Here is a 22298-nt window from a genome sequence, read left to right on the forward strand (position 1 = left end):
TAGATTTTATGCTGATGATCGGGCGAAATTGTCGGCTACATTGCGTAAAATTTATGATATTCATAAGAGTCGCGCGATCATGTACGTGGCAGTGGCACGAAGCGAGCTTTCAGCCAACCCCTTCCAAATCCGTGCTCGATGGAGACGCGAGGGTCGCAAACTTGTTACAGCACTGCTTGGGGTTCTAATAATTGGAGAGCGCCAAGCCAACGTTCCACCACTCCTGGACAAAAATATTACTTATCGAGGCACGATGCGTGTTTCGCTACAACCATTTCGATCAATTTTTGTCAGGCCCAGAAATTTTAAAATAATTGTTTCTCGCTTTTTTTAGTTTACGTGCAAGCGCATACATAATAATAAATGCATAACTGTGAATTGTAATTAAATCAGTTTTAATAATTCGCATAATTTTCTGTTTAAAAACAGATAAGAGAGATGGAGAGAGAGAGAGAGAGAGGGTAAAGGAGGCTTACGTTCGAATCAATTCAGTGACACGAATTAACAATGCCGTGCAAGCACCCTTTGAAAATAGAGCGACTAAACATCAGGAATTAAATGAAAAGCGGAGCTACAGCTTGAAATTGTTCCACGAGTGAATGATTTCATAATTATTCTCCGAGTGGCGGGCTATGCTCGATTCAATAATACCGGCAATGCGATACGCTCAATGGCGCAATTAATCGTCCCATGGCTACAGACTTCACAGATCTTCAATAGCGAGTCACATTTCACGTTTGTGTGTCGATCGTTGCCTGTAAATCGTCCAACTTCTTGTCATCCGACGATCAATCGTAATCGCATTAATAGACTGGCGACTTTGATTTTGAAAAGTTTCCGCAATGACTCCTGGGAATCTCTTTTAATTGGATCACGAGCAACGAACAGTCAACGAAACACATGCAACGTCTCAGGGAAGTGTTGACTGGCGACTGTTTTCGAAGTAACCTAATATTTTTGCAGCCGAACTACATATTTTGTTCCTTGGCGCTAAACAAACCTACGTCCACACATGTCGAACTAAATTTAGTTCCTGAACTAAGAAGACTTTGCCCTATCTTCACAGTCACTGTAAAACTATCTTTTTCCTCTTACCATATTTGCTTTATCAAGTGGTTGGAATATCGCTGCAGTCAATTTCGTTTATTACGAAGTAAACGTTCAACGCCTTAGCAAAGATACAAAACAGGAAACAAAAGTTAGATGAAAGATGAACAGGTCGAGACGCTTGGAGGGTATGCAAATTAAAAAATTTAACCTTCGAAACAGTATATGGCGCGAAGTTTGAATTGGTAAATGGAGGCATTATTTGAAGTTGACTAATCTTGACAAAGGACGTCAACGAAGGAAGGGACCAGGTAACTTAACGATCGGTCGGACAAACTCCTCAGCGTCTCGTTCACTCCCCTCAAGGTCGACGAGAAGAGTCTAATTGTCCCTTCCAGAAGAGAGACTTGGCAAGCTTTCAAATTTCTTTGCTTATAAATTCATAAGGACTCCGGAAAATACACCTCCTCGAAGGAAATTTATTGAAATTAGTGCAATTAGCGGATTCCGGTGGATCCACTGACGGAAGAACGCGATGCGGCTAAGATGGCTCGTGATATCGATTCGCGCATCGATTCCAACAACGATGCAAGTGGAATCGAACGTTTATATTATGACGCACTCTGCACCACCATCGAGTAATATACGATACAACGATGGTGTCTTTCTTTAATTGAAGGAACGCGTCAACCCGCTGGCAAGACTCGTAAAGCTGTCTTTCAAACGTAGAACCATAAGAAATTTAATCCAGAAGAGCTCTCACATCCTCAACACCCCGTTTTAAACAGCCACCATTGTCTTTCTCACTTCAACCGACCCATCGACGCCGGTCGAAAGAAAGACGCACGTGTAACCCCATCGTGTCGGGTAATAAATTCGTGCGAGAATCCTACACAGTTCCGTGTTACTTGGCATTAGTTCTTATCCGTTCTCTGCATCTCTGTCTATCTCTTTTTCCCTCTACCGAACTTTCATCCCTTCCACGGCAGAGGCTCGCCCTCTTCCGCTCAATGGAACGCGCCCATCGTGGAAAATCGCACCGGTGAAAAGGTGTGAATCTCCGGCCCTCGAAAAAGGACGACAATGCCCGTGTTGGCGTGGCACAATGAGCCTCTAAACCCACAATGTAGCCACTGTATCTGTACGAACGGCAGCAAGAGGGCTTCTCCTCTCGCGCGCCACCCCCGCACACCCCAACCCTTTTTCATCGGCACAATCCTACCGCAAGGAGTCGAGGATGCCTGGATGTTCACGAAAGCACATTTTTCAGCCGCATAATATTTATTCGTCCGCGGGTTGTATCGCTTTAAAGTGGTACCAGTGAAACCGAAGACTTTCTCGTGAATCGACAGAGAGACATAGACGGCTGTATGACGAAAAAGGGTTGAAATGTTGATCGTCGCAGAGAAACGTTATGCTGCCCGATTGTCGTCAATTTCTAACCACCACCACGCCCATTTCTGTCAAAATATTTCTGAAGTTACGAATCAACTTCCTACTTTCTCTCCACGTACCTTCCCCATCACCGTGATACTCTATTCTTTTGGATACTCTATTCCTTTCTCTGTAGGAGTATATTCAGCTAGCATTGCCCTGCGAAAGGGTTCGAAATTTTTATGTGCCAGCCTACCGAGCCACGCACTCACGAAAATACACGAGTGTGTGAATCGGTGTGGCGAATTTCCGTATGCTCGTAGAGCGCACACGAGCACGCAGATCGTTGTTCATTGTATTGTGAAGCTCGCAGGACATGGCGTCCTGCTTTTTGTCGGGACCAGCTGAGTCAAAATGGCCTCCGGTCGATGACGTCACGATTTCACGTGCTCCACGCAATAGGTATACGCATCGATCCCGGCTACGTGTCGAGGTTCCAACCACTAGGTATGTACATTCGTACATACGCCGTGAATTCCTTCCTCGTTCTCCGTTCTGTTTTGTCGAGCCAAAAATTTGTTTCGTTAGAAGAAAATTCTATCAGAGTAAGACTGATCGCGAACGGAACGTCGCCAAGCTAATGACCTCTATTCAGAACGCGCTGTTAAAAGTGTGAGCGCTTCTGGCTCTCTCTCAAAGCCGCGGGAACTACTAAATTCACCACGCAAGAACGTGTAACGAGTTCCTATTAAAAATAAGCGTCCTTTCACCGGCTCAAAGTTTCGACGCCATTCAATCCGAAAGATGAATTTAACCGGTTATTAGAAAGGGTATCATTCTGCTCGGTCATAATTGCGTCCTGAATATATATAAGTAGCGCTAGAAAAATTCAAAGTATATAAAACGCCCTCGACCGGTGGGCTTCAAATGCGACATATTACTTCCTGCTGCAAATGAGCGAAGATATTCACATGACAGACTCGTTTGTCGATCGGAAGAAAGCTGGATACTGATTAGTCATATTTCCTATTCGTTCATTTGCGCGGCTACGAAAAATCTTGGCGACATACTTTGGATTCCTTTTTACTAAGAGAGAAAATATACGCATTCGTATCGAACGAGTACGGTAAGTCGATCCAAAGTGTCCTTTTACGGGTTTTAAAGCAAAATTCTTCTTCGGTATTATGCCCAGCTTCTAAGATTTTCCTTACGGGCGTACACCCGTTTCACGTTATTGCGGTGCTAATGAGCTCCAGCTAGTAATCAAGGCAAATGTTTCATGACACGAGTGAAAACCGTTTGAAGGCTTTTCCTTTATGTCGTTTGGCCTTCGTCGCGCGACTCGCTCACCTCTATTTTTGTCCTCGCTCCTAAACTTCGTTTCACGTAAACGCCATCATCGTGCACGCTCGTTGATCGCGCACGATCGAAGGAAACCCGTTTTTTCTTCTTTTTTCCATTTCTCTTCTTCCTACTTTTTTTTTTCTTCGTTTTAGCCGGCAGAATATTTTAAGTAAATTATATTTTCGCAAATCAGTATGTTATCTGGTGGCGTGTGTTTGATTACAATTCATTCCCCATGTTTACCCTGCACCCGGTGGTACAGGTTCGTGCAGACAAACCGCTGCTCCAGGCACTGACTGTTACTAATTAAGGGCGGTTTCAGTACGCGTGTTAATTCTTAATTAATATCTTTGTTGCCTCCTCCGACGTGGCAGCCCTCGGCACCCATTTCTCGTTCGTTCTCTCATTTTCTCTCCCTCTCCCTTCTCACTCCCTGTTTTTATCCTCCCTTTTTCTCTCATCTGCTTCTTCTCACCCGCAGCACCTCCGCTTTCTCACTTTTTTCTCTTCTTCGTTCTGACTCTCCTCGTCTCTGCTCCACGTTCTTTTCCTCTTGCTTTCTCTCGCGTGTTCAACCCTCTTTCTTTGTCTGTTTTTAGCGACACCCCAGCCCTGCACCGTCCACCCACTTCTCTTCTGGAGTCTCTCGAATGAAAGGAGATGTATGGGAACACACGCGCATCTCGAGCCACTATGATAGGTACAATCGGTCACGAGTGACGAAAGGAAAAGCAAGAAAGGACTGCGGAGGAAGCGCGTTCCTCCGATTTACCGCTCGACTGTTTCAACCGGAGAATCTCTTTCGCGACGAATCGAGAAATCGTTGGTTAACCCCTTTGTCGCTTAACCCTCGCGATTCCTCTTTCTCTTTCCCTTTCCCTTTCTTCCTCCCTTCTCTTTTCGACACTTTCTCGCAAGCACCTAAATTGTTTTCTCGAGCTTCCTTTCGCTTCTTGAACGATGAGTGACAATTAATTACGAAACAGCCACACTCGTCTCGACGTTCCACTGTGGAAAAAGTAATCCTGCCAGTATATTCGGCCAAGAGTTCTGTCTTTCTCGAGCGACATCGCGAGTTCTACCCCTGTTTCGATCCACGCTTGGAAAACTTTCTTCTCTTCGACCGAGGGATTTCACCGGCAAATACTCTTCAATCGTAATAGCCAGCGGGGACTTTCGAGATCTCGAATGAGCCTCGCGCGTACTATTTCGCGAACAGTCAACAACGTTCGGCTCCACATTGAACGGTGGTGCTCTTTGAAATCGAGCCCTTTACGACAAAAATATCTGCAAAGCCGCCGTGCCGACTCGAGCGGTTCTATTAATCAACCACCGGTTTCTTCTTGCTTCGGTGCACTTCGTTTTCCATCGAAGAAAAATATTCTTTACTTTCCCTTTGACCCTTCTTGTTCCCAACTTCGGCTTTCACCTTTTCTCTCGTGCGTATACCTTTTCCTTTTTACCCATTCTTCGCCTTTCTGCCGATATGCATTATTTAGCAATAAATCAGAAGCATCAGCTACAACTTTATTTCTTCATCGTCGTGTTGAAGAAACGGTAAGTGGTTTATATTTTCCGGCGACATCTGATTTATCTTCCTTTGCTCCTTTACCCATTTCCTCGTCAATTCCTACCGACACCATACAGAGTAATAACATAATATTTCCTTCATTCTCCGCATTTTCCTCAATTTGCTGCAAAATCCTGCTGCCTCGCTGACAGCTAATCACTCGAGCGGTGAAATCATACCACGGAAAGTAAGATGATTGGATCGGACATCGGGAATATCTTGTGATGATGAATCTCTGAAGCATTCGGGGGCTCGATAGATTCCGACGACGCGACGGTAGAAACAGGGAGCTTCTTGATATTTGTGCCGAGGCTGTAGACTTCGTTCATCTATTGTTCGTCTTGTCTTTTTCTTCGTCCATTTGCGTGATGAATCCTCATTATTTTGCTACTAACTATCTGGCTACTTTCAATCGATAAGTCGATCCTACGAATGACGAGGGATCAGATCTTTTGCGTTTTAATGGATCATATTGATTAATCCACTTTTGTTTTTCTGTCCCTCGATATATCGCCGAGAGTCATCCTGCTGTAGGTCAATACAATTTTTATAAAATACTGTACCACATTTATTATTATAAAAAATTCATTATCCTTTCTCATGCCATAAGGGCGTATCGCCGTAAAGAATAAAATTATAGCTTAAAGAAGCTAAAAGGATGGTATTTGAAATCTGTGACCAAGTTCAAACTCTCAAGATTTTGATTTACATCACTATGATTTCCAGTCTGCTTGCTGCGATTTTCAACCTTACTTTATTCGAGCATCGGTACTTGTGACAGTGAATTTCCTTCATTTTTAGGATCTGCGAATATTTAGAATTCAATTCCAGCTAACAAATCTATTTTGTCGTCTGTAGATAACTGAATTTGCTAGGAAGTTGCAGGGCTGTACATTTCCGATATAATGTGCAACGGCACGCGGAAATACCGTTGCCCATACGGTTGATGGCTGCTCCTTTTTTTTTTTTTATCACAGCACTATCAATATATAATTGACATGATGCTAGATCGTAAACCGAAGCTGGTAGAAAAGTAGGTGGCATTCTAGCGGAAACTATACTCCACGTAAAGGCTCCCTTGCTCCATGTTTCGTCGCGTCTCCAATTTTCCAGCCGGCTTTTCTGAGCGTTGCTAGTACCACCCCGGGAGCCATGCCAGTCTCCTTTTGCTCCCAGAATCCTCCGGTATTTTCCTTTGCCGGCAAATTGGACTATTACGGCAGCGGCTTGTACCTCAGCACCGTGTCTTCGCGAAAACCGCGTATTTTCTCTCTTTCTCCACCTCCGCCTCCGCCTCCGATCCCTCACGTCGCCCGTTCGCTCGTACCCTTTTCCACATCCCTCGACAGAGGTCCTCTTACCTAGCGGGCTCAAAGTGGCGCGCAGTTGTTAAAACAACCAATTCTGTCGGGAAGCTGCTCGTTACGGACGCCTCTCTCTCGGTCCTTGCGGAATCCTTCGTAATCCTGATGGCAAACCGTTCGTCGTTCTGCTGACGCAACGGAAATTCTGGCCAATAAAATCCCTATCTTCCACGGTTCCTTCTTAACGACGCACTTTCAACACAGACTCGTGATCGTTTCCTTCAAGGAAATTGAGAATCTTCCCCGTAATTGGTACGTTTTCTTTCTTTCATCAGATCCGTTGCATTTTTACTTCTTGTTGGAAATTCGTGTGTCCTAAATACGGGGGTTTCTTCCTAATTGACTGGTATCTTAGACTAGCCCGGCAGACGATTTCGAAGAATTTTGTCCACATTTTCCCGATTCACAGTTCAAAGAGCAACGATTTAGATTTTAACGGTGGGCGTAGATGTAGAATCAAGTTTCGGGAAAAAAAGTATCCCGTTACCGATTAGCGCTCGAATAGGGGAGGGTGTGGCATGCACCCTCGATTTCCCGAAATATTTTGACAAGAAATTTAATATTGGGGTCGCCGAGAAAACTCGAGACTTAACGAAATTATAAACGTTCGCTCGTACGCTGAAAATCTTTAACACGTATCCTTGAGCTTCGAAAACGTTCTAAGTGCGGAATAAGTACACGAAACGAAGTTGGAACGCAGCCCCATTAGACGCAAAGATGATCCACGGAAATCATTTTCGACCTGTCGTCCCTTGTTTCGAACGACATCGCTTTGCGGGTTAAGCAAGCACGGTTTAATGGCTCGGAAAAATCGGAATCATCGCGGGTATGAATACGTAATCAGTTTTCTTCGCCGCATGACGTCATCGTATGAGCAATCTAGCCCTGTCATCGCAACCGAGATATCCGTTATAAGTCCTAACATAAATTTGCGTTTTTGTAAATCATCGTGCTGTTACCACTTTATATCATAAATTTCTTCTCGAGAAACTCAAAACATGTTATTGAATGGAATTGTCGAAGTTCTTCCGTTCCTTCTTCACACGGACTGCCAAATCGCTTTGGGACTTAATATTTGCTCCGTGAAAGTATATCAGACTGGCGATAAATATCGAACATTGTCGGGTTAGGAGCGGCGTTGCCAAGAGGAGACTCAAGCGAAATCGTCATAACCACAGCATGGTCGTTTGCGCGTGTTTATGGACAGAACGAAATTTCCTCAACCATATGGAATTTGTGAGGTAACCAAATTTCAAAGATATCGTATGGATGATGTTGCGTTTGTCCCTACATAACGAAGTATACTAAGAAACGTCTTACCTGGACTGGTATTCGAGAACGAACTCTTCGATTGGGAGAAACCTGAAACAGAAATAACGTTATTTTATTGGTGTGAAAAGCAAACGATTATAAAATATTTCGAACGTTTCATAAGAAGTCTGGTTGGATATTTCATGTTGCAAATTACGGTAGAAAATATTCGTCGCGATAACAATCTATTACGAATATTAGAGCCGAGAAGTTCGGCAAGTAAGGGAAAGAAAGAATTACGCCAAATAAAATATAACAGGTATATTCGCGAAATGAAATTTCATTAACTAGAAATTGACTAGAATTCCGTGAAACACATTTCGAAGGAGTGGCACATGCTAGCGTTACTTTGAGACTCAACCCTGATTAACGACTCCGCGAAATTAACTCGACAATTATTTCATTAGTGCCTAGTAAGACATTTTTCACCCGGCCTCAATGGCCTTTGGGATCCAGAGAGGGAGTTATATACATATGCGTATCTATACACGAGTCGACTCGAATACGTTACCCTTAATGATTCGACCAGAATTAACTGTAATTTAATTAATTAAAATGTCATAAAAAAACACAACGGTCTTTTTTTTGCACGGGACCAGACGTGACCTGGGTCACCTCGTTAAAATGATTATTGGAGGAGTTGTGGCTTTTGCGTAACTATAATTTAACGCGAAGTCGAACTTCCGCGTTTCATCGGTGTAAAGATCAATTTGATTAGGACTTTGATCGTCGTTGACTCGCACGAAGAGAAAGATGTATATCGAAGAGCAAAGTGTACATGATTGAAAACGGCAAATTGGCGGTAGCATAATGGCAGAGAAAACGCGTACGATCTTAATTATTGCGTTTCCATAATTTTCCGTTTAACGAGTGACAAGTAGCTTGGCTTTCGCGTCGAGACCACAACAGCGATATTCGTAATTAAAGGCAATTTTGAAAACCGCGCGATCCTTGCCAGGCGCAGAGGTTCGTGTTCGCGAGTTGGTTGGTTGGTTCGTTCGTTGCTCGCTCGTGAGATTTCACTCGTTAGTTCCGCCGTTCCTGCGGATTTAATTGCCCAACGCGCGACAGAACAAATCCGCCCGTTAATCGTGCACGGGATTCTGATTCACTTTGTCGACACCTGCGGCTGACGACCGCCCGCTTTTCCATTTTCTAAAAGGTCGCTCAGGTAAACTTGCGTAGCGGTAGTCAGATACTAAACTCCTTTTCAGATACCGTGGCGGCCCCTGGAATGAAAATAAGTCCGCGTATTAAGACGTTTCGCCACGGCCATTTTCTAATAAAGTCGTTCCCGTTGGTACGGATGGCTCGTGGGGTCTGAAAAACAGGGGTTGAAAAAGATTCTCGCGTTCCTAAGAAGGTTAGGGCTCGTTGCCTCCAGTCGACGGAGCGATAAAGAGCGAGCAGAGAGGGACGAGGGGCAGAGGGTCTGGAATACGAACGCAAAGTTCGCGTTTCAGGAACACGACTTTGTGCAAGTGTATGGGCAGCTCGACACCGGGGCTCGCCGCGGTGTTGTAGTTGTAGTTGTGTCGTGGCTGGCGGCCACGGGGGTGGCGGAACTCCACCCTCAAACGACTTTAACGAGCCGCCGTCTTAAAATAGGGATGCCGAGCTTGTGCCGAGTTTGCGCGTTTGTTTGATAAATTAACCCAGAAAAGTATGCTCCACCGTCGGAGCACTTAACAAGCCTTAGAGTCGAGGAGACCATGGCAAATATGGAGCAGGGATTCGTTGATACTCCAACGGTGATTAACACTCGTTCGAGCGAACACAGTTAGACGCGAACAATGGAAAATCTTTTATTCGTTCCACGCGTCGTAAACGTATCCTGACATTTTTCACGCTACAATCGCGAGAAATGGAATGGGATACATTTTAGGGGCGCAGGATCGCGATCTGAGTGCTGTTCACTTGATGGTACGAAACGAACGCGTGTCACGAGGCATTATATTGCGGTATTATCCTGGTTTTCCTGCGTTCGTTCCGCCTTTCACGGAATCCAGTGTCCGTGCTCAACGGTGAAATCTAAACCCCAATCGTGTACACTGGTGGAAGGTTACGGATTTTTTGAAAACTCCACAATACGTGGCACGGCCCGCGCCACTGGTGACAAGACAGGGGCCTCCATTGAGAAAAATCCACTTCCTAGATCTCGTGTTACCCGGCGTATTTTGACAGGATCTTATTGTCGTCGCGCGGCTAAGCCCTATTGACTCTATTATGGGCCTATTAGTATTATACTAGGATTTGTGGTTACTCCTTGAGAAACGTCCTTCTCTTTGCTCTCCTCCTTTACGGACCTCTTTCTTACCTGAAATCGAATGTTTCGCCCGCGTTCGTCCGTTCGGAACATGGTCCGAACGCGTCCCGAACTTTCAACAAATAATTTCCTTGGACAGAGTCGAGTCAATTCAAACAGTGACGCGTTTCCGCAGTTTATCGTTTACATCGTGTACTCGTTGGCCGCGTGCGTGAAATGTTCTCATGGCCCCCGGACTGGTGACAAGTATCCAAATTAAATAAAACGCGAGACGAGTAATTAGGTTTGGAGTGGTCCAGGGACGATACTTGATGCTCCAGATAACGAGCACTCTGTAATCGGCCTCGCTAACTGAACGACGGTTGACAAATAATTGCCGATGTAAATAGCAAAAAAAAAAAGAAAGAAAGAAAAAAGAGAGTATAGCGGCGGCCTGTGAAAAGAGCGAGTCAACGGGAGGTAAAAAATAAACTCTATCGCGAGATTCATTGACAGGGGTGAGAAAGACGGTGCAGCAGTGTGAAACCGCGCAGAGCGCACGCACGTACGCACTCGTAGATTCGAAGAGCTTCACCACGAGAAGCTACCTTCGTTTTCCAAGTCGCGAGCGCAAGCATCGCGGAATGAGCTGCTACTTAGAGAGAACGGGTGGAAACGCATTCACCGGCACGCAATCAAGACTCCTCGTGGCTGCCGCGCTATGCACGTACACGCGTGCACACGCATGTGAACCCGCGTGTTCCCGTGCTCATTCATAGCAGTGCAGTGGTAAGATTTGCTCGCGACTCCTCTGCAGTGCGAGAAAGCTGGTGCGATTCCGTGGAACGGGTGAAAGAGCGAGAAGAGAAAGCTCGGGGTGACGATGTTAAAGGAGAGAAAGAGAGGAACAAGAAGCCGGGGAGAGGAACGGGCACCGGCAGAGAAAGAGAGACGGAGAGAGGGAAAGCGGAGGACTACGGCGCGCGTGTGTTTGAGGCGTGAATTCATGTATGCTCGCGAAGCACTCTTCACAGGGGACAATCGAGGTGTTGGACTGGAAATCCATACCAATTTGAGCGACTTACGGTCGTTCGCTTGAAAGCCCGGTACACGCTGCCACCGGTATACACGAACGCCACGTACACGACGCTACGCGGGCTCTTGTACGCGCGCGCGTTTACGCACGCATCCAGAGTTAGACGCGCGAGCGCGACGCGATACTCTGCGTCAACGCCTTGTCCCTTTACGCGTCGATTTACACTGCTCTGTTTCGAGGTCAACCGTTCCGCGCGAAAATCTCCTTCGTCGATCTCTTTGTAGCTACAGACCCACGCGATTGTGCGATTTCAGTCACATCGTCTTGAGAAAATATAGCAATTAGCGGTTTTCATTGTTCCGAATTTAACTATCCCGTGCACCGGAGCCGCTTTCGCGGTCGATGCAAAGGTAGAAAGCAAAGAATTACAAAGAACCGAGTGACGTAGCGAGATTTACGCTAGAATTCTTGAAGGGACCTCCGCGGGGACAAAAGAGGCTCGTTGACGAGCGCTATATACGCCTCCTACTTTTCAGCCAGAGTATGAAATTAGTTACGTGCACGTGGAGGAAAGGGACGTGATGCAGCATAGAGCCAAGACCGCGTAATCGATTCGAAGTCTCGAAAGCTGGCCAGTATTTTCAATTACTTTGACCCAGTGACGTGCCATCGTCTCGAGTTAATCGAACGTACGCTCGATGTTAACCACTATTGATCCGGATTATCACTCCGTCATGAACGACGTCGAAAGCGAGCCGCGTTACAAACCGATACTCGATAATTACAATTACACTCAATTTCCACTTAATTTCGGTGGGTGCATCGATCAAGTCACCGAGTCCCGACCAGGGTCCAGCGATCGCGTCCTGCTAATTAGCGATACCGTCGTATGGTTTGGCCACGATTTGCAGAAACGATGGCCGGAAATACTGTGGAATATCGAGTAGAAAGTTCCACGGTACGGTGTACGCGCGCGGGCCCGTGGTAATGGACATAGTTTGCCGGTAATGTCCGAGACTAATTCCCGTGTTATTTCATTAACGCAGCTCCCGAGGGGTTAGGCAGCCACGTCGGCCGGCAGCATAGCCGTAACACAGCGGCAACCGTGCTCGAGCTTGTAGCCCCCAAAGGGGCTCGTATTAGGCGCGTGTCAAAGGGTGAAAATTTACGAGGTGAGTAGCAGCCGCGAAAAGGCCGATTGATAGTCGCCTACCAACCTACCAACCATCATCGTCTACGTGTACGTGCCGCCTTGAAATAATTCCGACGAGTTTACGCTATGGTGAAACATGCTTACCCAGCCTGTTAGCGTGTCTGATTTTGTCAGGGGGATAGATGGATATCGTTTGTCTGTCGATCGAACCTATCGATGGATTTTCCACTGATGACGATGACGTGATGTACCATATCGCGAGATTAAATAATTAAGTAACGACTACGTCGATGAGATAGATAGATAGGGGACTCGGCTTCGCTTTCCAGCTCCGCTATTTGACGCGTTGATCGGTTCTATTCGCACGTAAACATCATCGATTGAATCGCGGGAATCGTAGTTACGATCATACTATGTATATTCGACAAATACATGATTATCAGAGAAGAATTTGCGTTGCTATCTTGTTAGGTAGGGACTACTTTTGGATTTACGTCGAACAGCAATTTAGTATTTTGCGCAGGCAAGCAGACGAGAAGTATAGAGAGAAGAGATTTTCCTCGTATTTCCTGGATTGATTTATTCGAGCGGATTATGCGATTAGACAAGAGAGGGTCGTATGATTGACACCGCGACCAGAGTGCAATGAGATAAACTTGTTTCTGACCGAGCCAGGAGAATTTGTGGCCAATTGATCGATGGGAAAACGAGAATTTGCTGTTTCGCACGTGGAAGATGCTTATATCTATATCTATCGGTATCCTATTTCTTATTTCGATCAAGACACGTTAAGGAAAAGTAACTTTTACGGTCGTAATAAAAGCTCGTACAAGTTACTATAAATGAAATTAAAGCACACGAGAGAATATCACTGTGAACAAGTATACATGAACATCTTGACGTGTTAAAAAAAGAAAGAAAAGGGTAGAAAAATAAAAGGGAAGAAAAGAAAAAGACGCTTCTCCGAGACGAGAGACTGAATTTTCCTACTTCTGACGTTGAGTGCGCCCTGGCAGTGTTATCCAATTATTCTAAGTTGTTAAGGCGAGTTAGGGCGCTTAAGGGACTAAATTAAGACATTCCGCGCGACAAATCTCCCAAGAATCTCAATTAACTTCTCCTAGAGGGTGCCGGTACTTTAATTAACTGTTTAATTTCGTTTAATTTGCATTCACAGTTGCATAACCCACCGGACGAGATGGCTGGTCCGCGATATATTCCTTCTTCGAGTTATATCGATTAACTATGCACCATATACTTATATATATTCAATACATCTGCCGATATTTCATTTCGTACTGTACTGGATTCTTCAGAAACGTGACACCAAGGCAGAAGTTTCAGTACGAAAGTTACAGTTGCTGTAACGAGTGTTGAACGATGAGCCAAACGTTTTGAAGCTCTTCGAACAGGGACACCGTGTAGGAGACGTCGAAGAAACCGTTCACGGTTCGTGTCTGGACCGTACGGTATTGGTTTCAACGAGCGTAATGGGCTAATTTGAATTGCAGCGACTCTTACGCACACGTGATCGCGCAAAATCGGCCGCGTACACATAGACAGAAGCGCGAAACGCGCGGAAATATGGACGGAACGGAGGGCTGGCTAGGTATTTGTGTCGCGAGCCTCTTATACGTGTCTGCAACCACTTTCCTGAAAACAAAGCCAAGCGAATTCATAATCCGCTAATTTGTTCAAGATTTTTTGCTCGAGTGGCGGCGCTTGCTTTGTCACAAATCCACCGTCGATGCCGGAGCGCGTGGGGCTCGCGTTCAAGCCGCTTTGAAGTACTAATCAGTATCGACCTGCGCCTACAGGCCGCACCCCTTATCCGTGCTTCCACCATCGCCAACCGCCCACCTACTCCCGCTCCTCCGCGCACTCCTGGGCTAGTCCAGAGTTCCTCTCTTTTTTCCTATCGTTCCTCGAATTTCCGCCAGAAACCATTCTGTCAGAGGCGTGACAAATCAACGCGAGAATTCTCTTCTTTCTCTACGATTCTCGTAGATGTACTGTATGCGTGATCGCTTTTGCAACGGGGACTAATAATGACTCTAACATCTCTCAATGGAAAGTTCCCTGTCCATAAAATAATGGTCAACGATTAGAATCGGGAATCCTTCGAACAGAAACGGCCTAAGAACCTACACATTTTCCCAGTGCCTCGGATGAAAGGGGTACACAGGGAACAATGGAGGACCGATTGCGGCACGTTTTGCGGAATGGTCCTCGGAGATGTGTTACCAGGACGATATCAAGCATGAGAGAAAGGATGTAGCAGGGACAGAAGGGGGTGGGCCGAAAGAAAGTAGGAGAAAGATGTAAAAAGGGGAAGAAACGAGGGAAGGAAGAATCGAGGCGCCGTGCCGCACGAAAGCGCACAAGATCGCTGCGGGAGGAAACGAGCACGCAGCGTGGAGGGAATAAACGAAGAACAACGTTGTCGCGTGGCCGTGTGTGAGGGTGCAATAGAGAAGGAGAGGGAGTGAGAGTGAGCGAGAGAGTGTGGGAGCAAGAAAAGGAGTGGACCGACGGGAGTGTGCAAGGAGACTTCTCAGGCGTTGATAGGCAATCTAGTTGATTGCCAACTTCAAACGAACCGAAAAAAGCGGAGCGAGAGGAGAGACAAGCTCCTGTACAAGCCACTGGAAAGGCAAAGCCTCGACACGAACCGGCGCGAATCTCGGAATTTTTAGACAATACGATCCGCACAGTTCCTGCATTCCGACCCTCTTTCCTTCCTACTACCGATTAACGCTGTGCCAAGCGAATCGATCATACGCCATTTACCATCCTGGAATACTTTTCGCCTCATACTATCGTTCATTTACTGCTTAATCCAGGAAATATAATATTTATAAACTCCTTACCTATTTCTGCGTATGCCACGCGCATACAGAATATACTCGAGTAACAAATATTCTTTCTATATTTTTCATTATTTTTGTAAAGCGTACAGTGTACAACATCCAGCCTCTTTGGCTCGAATTTTCGTGCTCGAGAATCCATTATGCCCAAGGAACAAAAGATTCTTAATCGACGACTGAGCCAAACGGCCTTAGAGGGCTGTTCCACGTGACAGATCCTGCGAAATTGTTAACGTCACGACGCGTAATCGATCTCACAGCGATCGATATAATTATTATCGGGAACAAATCGAGCGGTTGGCCGGTCTGTGCTCTCGTCTTTAAGTCTGCCCAAGATTTAAGACAAAAAGGAACGAATGAAGTGCGCCAAATAAATGCTGTACTGTAAGACGAGGTGCTAGAGTGACGTTTGAATGGAAGGGCAGATCCTTTGTGCTGCACCGGGAACCCGACACCCGAAAATCGTTCTCAAAAATTCGTTATACGGATAAAATCTACGCGTTATTCGAGATACCACATTATTGCTGCAATAACAGTTTTACAAAAAACTTTTTCCGGGTTTTATCGAATGATTTCGATACTATATCAGGGTTTTAAACAATTTCTATCAGCAATCATTGCCTCCTACTTAAGAAACTGAATTAATTTAGAACGACTTAAGGTCGATTACTTGACGACTAAAAATCTTTTAAACAAATGAACGTCGATAGTTTTTATAATCTTCTTCTTTGACTATTCTATAAACAGGTAGCCCAAAGTATAGCGACTGTAATAATTAAAAGAGAAAAATTCTCAAGTAAATGAAACGAAGGGTTAGTCCGCGCAGGTTGAGAACAGTTTGTCGGAGTGCGGCCATTTTTACGTTTTGTCGAGGTTCTTTGTGTTTTGGTGAGACATTGCAGGTCTGCCCAACACTCAACTCATTATACCACTAATTATTCATAACGTTGGGGATTATTCTGACAAAAATATTCAATTCCCACAGTGCACTCACCCCAGTGCTACCCTCTTTCTTTGCCTTATTCTTTCTGTCCGACTCATCTGACGCTAATCTCTCGAAGAACAGCCAGCAGTTTTTTTTTTCTTTTTTTTTTTTTTTTGTTGCTGTTCCGAACTCACCGTGTTTCGTGTTTGTGTAAATCTCGATTCGAAGAATTGGCACTCGATTTCCTCGAGTGTAGTTACTCGATATCGTGTGGCAGCTGGTCAAGCAAGGCCCAATTGTTTGTACATAAATCGACGAATTGATTTCACGAGGCGTGAAGCTGTCGGTCAGCTGACGAGATCTCATCGGTTTCCCCAAAAATGGGCGAAAACTCGCAACACAATAGAGTTTGCACGTGGATATATAAGAAAGTTGCGCGTCAATTTTCGGTAACACGATCTTGAGTGGCTCTCTATCAAGTGATAGCCGTAAGTGGCACGTTAAGTGCTCGTTTCACGGTGGGACGACGATACGCCTATTAATTTACTTCAACGTTCGTGACACGCGAGGGTCGTGGGTTCATCCTTGTCTAAAGATTGAAACGCAATCCCGATGATTGCCGATCAATGCTTTATTACGATGTATCGATGCTTGTGGGCGAATGAATCGTCGTATCGCGCTTGATGAACGCGTTACAACGTTCGTTAACTGCAGCAGAATCAATGGCTAGGTTCGAGGCTGCGTTTTAATTGGTTTCTCGGTTCTTTCTTGTTCCTTGGCCGCCGCTTAGGGCAGTGTAAGGAGCAACGTGTTAAAAGGAAGTACGGCTTGTATAGGCAGCGTGGCAAGCGCGTTCCAGTCCTTTCGTTTTAAAAGTTCAGGTTACTATTATTGTAAAATTCGCGTCTAGGTGCGAGAGAGCAGCTAACAACGCGGCACCGCCGAGACGCGAACCTTGTTCCGTTGAACGGGATCCGTTTCTATGGATTGCCTCGCCAAGATGTAGGTCTTAACGAATGTGTTAAGATTGAACGAAGTGGTTGCTTGTTACTCGGCCACAATACGCGCACGGTTTGTGTAAAATTAATTATCAATTCTTCGCCGGCCCCCCTTCTCCTACTCGCGCCAAATGAAAGAAACAGTTAGAGGCTCCATTCGTGGAATAAATGGTACGGTTATAATTGTCGAAGCACAATGGGCCACGCCTCGCGAGCGGAACGATCTGACGGAAACAATGTCATCTTAATCGTCATCTATAAAAAACGGGGCGAGTTTTAATGATAATGACGCATTACGCTCGCCACGCGGCAGAACGTCATTCGTCCAAGTTCGTTGGAAATAAGCAATGAGAAATTCGCGACAGGGCCGTTTTCCTGTGAAAGGGCTACAGTTTCTCTCAAAAGGAACGTTAATAACGTAACGCAGCACCTTCGGTATTAACGATGCAATTTTATGTCAATAAAACTGTCGGGTAACGAACAAATTTATGAATTAAGGTAAGATACGATAATCATGCCTCTAAATCATTATCCAGCAATTTCCATCGGTTTGAACTGCACCGGTAAGACGAAAGATCTAATGATAATTGTAATATTATGACAATCTTTTCAACCAATACTTGTCGTTATAAACAAGCATATTCTCAAATCTTCGTTCACGCCAAATTTACGGACATTGACGCACCCGTTATGCACTAAACAATCTCTCAACTGAAATCAAACCTAATTAGCTTTACTAATTGAATACGTATATCTACCGTTGAACGCATTCTGAGTCGATGTCTGTGAAAGAAATGATACGAAGGATCAACTCACCATGGGGTGGCGTGTGCTGAGTCGGACTATGCTGATGATGGTTCGTGGTAACTGCGGTACCCGGAAGTACGTGCTGCGCGTGTGCACCCGGATGCACGTTGACACCGGCCGGTGAAGCCGGAAGTTGTCCCGGCTGATGTACCTGATGATGCGGTACGTGGTGTGCAGGGTGGGGGTGGGGCGGCGGCAGGAAGGCAGCCGCGACGGCCGCCTGCGCATTCAGATAGGCCATCCGCGAGGCCGTGAGGTTGCCCAGATTCCCAAGATTCCCCAGATTGCCCAGATGATTCGTCAAGCTAGGCATGTAGTCCCATAACTTGTGATGAGGCGCCGTAGGCGCGTAAGAAACAGCGGAGACGCCGGCCGGCGGTGATCCTTGAGGTGAGCCGCGATCGGTACCGCTTCCGTTTCCGGTACCATTCAGCCCCAGCAGCTCCTGGATCGCAAACGGCGATCGCTGCGGCATTTTTGTGTCTTTGTTGATTATTCCAACGGCTCAAAACGACATTCTTCTCTCACGACTTATCGTTAATGCTATACGTTTTGATCCTTTGCTTGTTCTCCCCGTCAATGGAGCATCTTCGGTTGAACTCGTTGAAACAACAAGTTTGAAGGAGATCGTTGTTCGTTTCGCCTGCGCCGCTACTCGACTATTCGACGCTACAAGTTTGAACAGTTTGTCGTTGCTCTTTCGTCTCGAGGTAACGTCTCGATTGCTAGGAACTTTGTTTATAAGCGATTCTGCTGTTGGAGACTCTCGAACGGAAAGGCTGAATTCGTTGGGCTCTGTGGTAACCGTACACGATGCTTACAGAAGATTAAAAATCGCAGACTGATTCATTCGTATAGTCAAAGAAACGAATAGAAAAGAACGAAGCTATTATCGTTGCTAGGCCTTGACATAACGCTTGCTCGAGATCCGACGGTTTGCGGCGAGCAGTCGCATAGTTTTCAATAGCTTTAGCAACTCGGAAATCACTAGGAGTTTATTCTTATTATAGGCTTGCTACGAAGCGATTACTAATTGAGCAGTTCAGTTGATATCGCGAAATATAAGAGGTATTCGTTCGTACGAAAATGAAGAAACCGACTGATGGACCTGTCAGCGGCCCTAAGTGTTCTCATAAATCTCCATCATTGAAAATGTGTCCAAAAGTAATATTCGTCGATCGTGGAGAATGATTACAGTGCTTAGTGTAACGTGTTTTCAACTTATCTTCGTTGTAAAGGTAGAAGCCAGCGATCCGTCGAGCGAAGCAACTCCGGACAGCTTGCAGCGAGCGACGGCAACTTGAGCGGCGACTCGAGAAACAACTCGGTTCCTGTTTTCGGTGCAACCGTATTATCCCGTGTTTCGTTTCACACTTTAACACATCTACTGTCTAGAAACTACGCGTTTAACCTCACACTTTCGTCTAGTCTCTTCGTTGAATGGTGGTTTCGTTGTGATCAGGTACGGATTCCTGCGTTCATCCCTGCTCGAGTACCGACCGGTAGACTTGTTCGCTAAACTGAACTCGTTCGAAGACAATTAGAACCTTATCTCCGTTCAAAAATTCTATTCAAGTTCCAGATAGCACGTGATGGGCTTATTCATCGTTTCTTGCCACCGAACAAAACTCTGGTTGGACCTTAGCGATGCGCATGGAAATTCGTGGAACCGCTTTCTTTCATTCTCCTCGTGTGGGGATTGAATTTCAAGGACAACAGAGTCTTCCTCGCCTCTGCTAAATCCTTTACTGAACAGGAAAGGCACTCGTGCATTGAAACTCTTCCGCCGGTACCTCATACAACACGAATCGGACGATAATCGAGGAATCACGAGTAACGTCCGGCGACCGATTTCGATTCCTTTTCCATACTCTTCGTTGGCTTCTTACACCGTAGATACTCCCGCTACTTCCGGCTCTTCTCTCGCCTCCTCGTGTTCGTTTAAAAATTGCGCACTGAAAAAGAACCGTCGGATTCACCGGAGCCAGTTCACTGACAGCACCACCGCGGCTACTCAAGATCGGGCCAGTACTGAACTACGTGGATTCGCGTGCCGAGTTTCAACCGCTGGCTGTGCTTGATGGCTGGATCTCCTTGCGTTGCTGGTCCCTCGAAACTCGATCCGTACGAATCAAATTACGCGTCAGATAAGAGAAGCAACGTGTTTACTCTCGGAGTAGCCCTGATACGTTAACGTCTGACTGTCGTCGTGGCGCAACCGTGTCGTCGTCGCGGCGATGGGCAACTGAGCTGCCGAGCAGCACAGGGTTGCTCGACTGCGCGGCAGCCAACGAAGAAGGGAAACCCCTGGGGGCGGCTGTGCGCCGTATACGCACCCACACATATACCCTTTCGCGGAGGGTGGCGTTTACCCGACCCACACACCCCCTCCGACACTTCTGGCCCCCTCTACCCTTCTCGTTCTCTCTCGGTTCCACCTTTTTGCTCTCTCTCTCGCGTGAACGATCCCTTCCCCTTCGTCACCGCCTGCCTCCCTTTCTGCCCGATGCATATACAACCCCACTCTCAGCCCTTCTTTTCAGCACTCGTCGACCCCTTGCAACAAAGGCGCCTCCGCTACTTTACGCGCCGACAGTGGCCGTCTCGCATCGCGGATTGGTCGGTTTTTTGAGACGGCCAGCCGGGTAGACATAGCCCTAGTTACCAACGAGAAGGTGGGGTCTACCGATGTCAACGCCTCAACCGGCTACGCCTACGACAGACCGGTTTACCACAGCGAAAAGAACTTGATCTGGAGTTTCGAACTTAACTCGCAAAGATATCCCGCTTCTTCCTAGCTCTCGCGAACATTCAACCCGTGATGCTCAACGTTTTGCTGGCTAGACAAATGAACGCGACGGCCGTGACGCTAAGTTTGTACACTTTATTACGGAAAGGCAATTGGCTGCTCAGTATCGGGTTTAATGAAATTTTTATTACGCGCAACTCGAATGCGAAAGATTCGTGTTTATAATTGTCAAGTAGAGTAGAACCGGAGCATAATTTTTGATCGAGGTATTCGAGTCTGCTGCGGTTTGGTATATCGATTAATCTATATCGCGTAAGATGCTTTGTTGGAAACTAAATTCGATCTTGCATTTGCATATTACTTCTGTCGATCGATGGTGGAACGAAAAGGATATCATGATAATCAAAATATGGTCGTACATGTAATTGGAATGCTGTTGGAGCAAGTTTCAACATCCAACGTTGCCCAAGTTGAAGTAAAGATCCGCTGAGAAAAATTGTGGCACAGTGAAACTGGCTTTCGCTTAGAACCTTTATTAACGAAGGGGGTGTGGTCTAAGAACGGGCCAATCAGAAAGCACCACTTTCAACCCTCATTGGCCAGAACGTAAATCGATTTATCACTCAACCCGTCCATAGTAGACAGGGGAAACACGCCCTTAAGGCCGTCCGACTTAAGGTCTATTCTCCTCGGATGCCTTTCGCGACTCTCAACACCGCCAATTCCACTTGAGAAGGATGGTGGTGGTGCTGGTGGCGTTGAAGGTGGTGGTGGACGATGAGGCGGGGGTGGCGCGTCCGTAAGAACACAGAAAGGGTGTGGAAACTCATGATCTTCGGCGGTGAGTTTCCCGATAGTGTCGGAGGGAATTTTTTCGAAAGACTACAGAGCCCCGTGGTCGGATCCACGCTCGAAATTGAGCTATTTTTCGGAAACGAGGCTTTTCTTTCGCTTCTTGCCTTCTTCCTCTATCTACGCTCCGATCTATCCATCTCCATGTTTCTTTTTTCTTCGTCGTAAACACGTTACACTATCTTGTTTTTGTACTATTGGTTCTTTGGGTTTCTCGTCTTGTAGTATAATGAAATTTGAAAATATCCTAAGTAGAAAGAATGTGCAATGCCTAGATTTGTACGATACCTCCACGAAACAAAGGTTTTCACGTTTGCTTACCTACGGCTTAGGTCTAATTTTTTTACTGGAAATCTTCAGTGAACTATTGTCCTAACATGTAAATTTGTTAACTAACTACTTTATTATACCAAGATAAGCTACACTAATTAATTAAATAAATCGCTAAGTACATAATGCAACGGAGAAAGATTAAATAAGTAGAAAGACTGAATGAAAAGTACAAGAAAAGTCAGAAACTTTGCGAGAAAATTGATATCACTCGCATTTTAAGATGAAAAACCCCACGCGAACATTTATACTCGTCTAACGTTTGTCAGCGATAGCTCCAAAGCAGCATAATACCGATGCTGAGATGGTCTTTTTATCGGCGAAAA

The 22298-nt window shown here is 45.8% G+C and overlaps 1 protein-coding gene across 4 annotated transcripts in view; it reads right to left on the bottom strand.

Annotated features, from left to right (window-relative positions):
• Nucleotides 1–20309, bottom strand: part of LOC122570665 (visual system homeobox 2-like) — a 50625-nt gene extending 30316 nt beyond the window's left edge. For all 4 annotated transcript variants that reach the window (XM_043733271.1, XM_043733269.1, XM_043733270.1 and 1 more), the window contains exons 1-2: nt 18051–20309; nt 8020–8061 (exon numbers count right to left, since the gene is read on the bottom strand). In XM_043733271.1, the coding sequence (XP_043589206.1) occupies nt 8020–8061; nt 18051–18516 (508 nt within the window). In that variant the 5' untranslated portion in view covers nt 18517–20309. The remainder of the gene's footprint in view (nt 1–8019; nt 8062–18050) is intronic.
• Nucleotides 20310–22298: the final 1989 nt, after the last annotated feature.

The sequence above is a fragment of the Bombus pyrosoma genome, linkage group LG9 (genome assembly GCF_014825855.1).
Source record: "Bombus pyrosoma isolate SC7728 linkage group LG9, ASM1482585v1, whole genome shotgun sequence".
Lineage (NCBI taxonomy): Eukaryota > Metazoa > Arthropoda > Insecta > Hymenoptera > Apidae > Bombus > Bombus pyrosoma.